Consider the following 3,514-nt stretch of genomic DNA (forward strand, 5'->3'; position numbering starts at 1 on the left):
GTGCGGGGGCTGCCCGCCAGTTAGCCAGTACAGAGTGCCGCGCTGCCAGTCCAAGAAGAGGTGCTGGATGCTGCTGTAAGCACGGTGCAGGATGCGCGGGGTCATGTCAGACACGTGGATCACCCCGATGTCCCTCCGGTTACATGCGAGCCAGTACAGGTCCCCCGAACGGATGTCCACACGGGCAGAGCACACTTGGCAAGAGTGGGCAGACAAGCAGTTATGGGACTGTGCCATGAACCTGCTCAGTCCAAGAAGAGGTGCTGGATGCTGCTGTAAGCACGGTGCAGGATGCGCGGGGTCATGTCAGACACGTGGATCACCCCGATGTCCCTCCGGTTACATGCGAGCCAGTACAGGTCCCCCGAACGGATGTCCACACGGGCAGAGCACACTTGGCAAGAGTGGGCAGACAAGCAGTTATGGGACTGTGCCATGAACCTGCTCCTCCATCTGGGTTCCCCCCTGCCCCTAAAACCAGGCCACAGCTTCCCAGTGCCTCAGCGCAGCCCCAGGATGGGTACCATGGGATTGGGCAGCTGTGCTCTGCAGCCAGGAGGCCTCACGGAACACCAGGAAAGGGAGCATGCCCTCCATCACCCTATAGGGTCTTACCTGGCAGCCCAGTCGCAATGGCCTCTCTCCTGCCAGGGTGTCCCACAACACGCAGCAGTGTCCCACGGTCATCTGTCCCATAGAGCACTGACCTCTGCCAGTCCACATCTTGCAGGTGGAGGGGGTCCTGCCACTCCCGCACCCGTTTGCTGTGTGCTCCAGGGCCCACCTGCACCAGGGAGATGGACTTCCCTGATGCATACACGATGGACAGCTCTGCGGGGTACAAGAGCAGCGTGTAAGTGCGGCCCTAGGGGCACCAGACAGGGTCACCAGCATAAACAAAGGCAGAAATGCAACAGCATTGGTGTGTGTCAGGAATCTCAACCCACCAAAGCCAGAGGCCCCCACCAAACCTCATCCCACCAAAGCCACAGCCCCTTATGGCCCTGCTCCGAGTCCCACAGGGATTCATCCTTCCCCAGACAGCCAAGGCCACCCTGCAGACCACACTCACCTGCGCACTTCCCTGAGGGCAGGAGGAAGAGACCCTCTGGACATGCACACTTGTAGCCCCGAGGGTGCACAGGGGACAGAAGACAAAGATGACTGCACAGGCCAGGAGCACACGCAGCAGTGTCCCCTGGGAGCAAGGGAACATTAAGAGCTCAGTTAGCCATGACACCTTGTGCCTCTTCTAATCCCCCAAAACCTCAGGCTGTCCTGGGGCTGGATATGGGCCAGCTACTCCAGGCAGGGTACCAGTATCACATGGGGCAGGAGGACTCGGCTCTCCCCAAAGCCATGGGATTATGCATGGGTTTATACATCCCTTCTGTTACAAACCCATAACCCCTTGCCAGAGGACCAGGAGAGCTATTGGGCAGGACCCAGTGAGCTCCAGAACCCCCCACAGCCCCCCACAGCCCCCCAGGAAGCAGTGGGGGTGCTGCCAGCCCTGCACTGGTGTGGGTGAGTTGCATCAGGGTATCACGGTACCAGCAGGGTACTCACGGGGAGGCTGGTGCAGCACATGCAGCACAGTGAAAGCTGAGACAGGGGCACGGAGCAACACCGCGTGCTCCTGGGGAGAGGCCCGGGTGGCCGACATCAGCTCCGTGCCATCGGTCCAGAAGAACCGGCTCTCGAACACAGCCAAGCCCAGTGGCTCCATGTGGCTCCGCAGGACAGCAGGAAATGAGTGCCGCCCGCCGCCATCCACCCGCAGTGTCTCGATGGACTGGGGATGAAGCAAGGCATGGTGACAGTGTGGCACTCCCCACACTCTCACACAGCCACAGTGGTGCCTTCCCCCTCCCAGCCCAGGAACATGTGCCAGACCTAGACACTGCTCCCTGACCCCAATGTCTTAGCCATAACCACAGTGGAACAGGGCCAGTGTCCCAAATCTCACCTCATCACCACCCAGCACCTGCATCACATCCCTACCTCCTTGTACTCGCTGATCCAGTAGAGCCTGCCAGCCACATGGTCCAGGCTCAGCCCCACAGGCTCCTCCATGGACACCACTGTGAGCTCCCGCCGGTTTGAGCCATCCATGCCAGCTGCAGCAATGACTGTTCGGCCTCTCTGCCCGCGGTTGATCCAGTACAGAGACCTGGTGGCAAGCACTAAGCACCCACTTTATGGCATAACACCAGTGCTGCCGCAGCTCCACAGCAGACATGATGTGGTCAGCAACAGCATTGCTCACCCAGGAGCCTGGGCCAACCCTGGCTCACTGGCTTCTCACCTTGCAGCAGGATGCACTGTCAACTGCTCTGGTGCCACATCCTTACCCAGCACTGTCACATAGCCCCGGCCATCACCGAGCCCCGCACAGATGGCTGGAGGGTGACTGCTGGCCCAGTACAGCTGCCCAGTGAACCAGTCTACGGAGATGCTGTTCACTTCCTCGACATCTGTAGGGACAGAGCAGTTTAAGGCACACCACCCCTGCTCAAGGCTGAGAAGCAAAACCCAGGATGTCCCTTTCTCTATGGGAGACGCAGGGCTGGGGTGGCAGGACAGCTCTCAGCACCCCTCTCAGCCCCACTAAAGCACCCAGCATCCTCATTCCTCCCCACCTGGATAGAGGGGCTGCGTGCCCTTCCCTGGGTGGTGAACATGGAGCTCGCCATCCTCTGTGAGCCAGTAGTAGGTTTCTCGGAGCAGGTCATATACCAGGGCACGGGGTTCAGTCTCAGTGGAGAGTAGGGGCCGGTAGGCTTGGGTCCGCACATCCAGAAGGGCCAGATCCTGCCCCACAGCCACCAGGATCTGTGTCGCATTGTCTGCCAAGGCAAAGGGAATGTTACACAGTGAGTGGGGCTGGGGCTAGTGGGGGGCACTGTGCAGCCCCTCCAGACAGCCCAGGCTCCTAGCTCACCCTACCTGACACTTCACAGGTGGTGCCATGCCACAGGGTGTAGCCCGGGAGGCAGGAGCAGCTGAAAGCGCCCGGGGTGTTGCTGCAGAGCTGGCTGCAGGGGCTGTACTCCAGGGAGCACTCATCCACATCTGCGGAGATAGGTGCAGCCAGGAGCACACAGCTCCACTACCGCCCCCCACGGACCACAGGAAGGCTCCCTGGATACCAGGAACTGGTCCCCAACTCCAAAATGCACTAGCTGCTGCTGGGACATGACTAGACACAGGCTCTGCGGGGCCAGGCATGACACCAAGGCAGGTGTTCCCATAGGAGCACTTGGCTCTGAGGAGACCCCCATCACAGTAGCTGAAGCCACACATGCCCGAAACATGCATACCCTGACCTCTCCTTACCAGCACAGCTCTGCCCATCTGCCTGCAGCACCCAGCCAGCCCCACAGGAGCACTGCACTCCCCAGTGCGTGTCAGTACACGTCTCTGCACAGCCCCCATTGCGTACAAAGCAGCTCCGACCTGTGGGAACACGGCAGAGGGGTGACATGACACAGGACAGCTCTGCAGCACTTCC

At 60.4% G+C, this 3,514-nt stretch overlaps 1 protein-coding gene across 1 annotated transcript in view; it reads right to left on the minus strand.

The window, feature by feature from the left end:
• LOC104412130 (low-density lipoprotein receptor-related protein 2-like) overlaps positions 1-237 on the minus strand; it is an 8,937-nt gene extending 8,700 nt beyond the window's left edge. The window contains exon 1 of the mRNA XM_010022747.1: positions 32-237. Within this exon, the coding sequence (XP_010021049.1) occupies positions 32-237 (206 nt within the window). The remainder of the gene's footprint in view (positions 1-31) is intronic.
• Positions 238-3,514: the final 3,277 nt, after the last annotated feature.

This window comes from Nestor notabilis, unplaced genomic scaffold (genome assembly GCF_000696875.1).
Source record: "Nestor notabilis isolate BGI_N333 unplaced genomic scaffold, ASM69687v1 scaffold14179, whole genome shotgun sequence".
NCBI lineage: Eukaryota > Metazoa > Chordata > Aves > Psittaciformes > Psittacidae > Nestor > Nestor notabilis.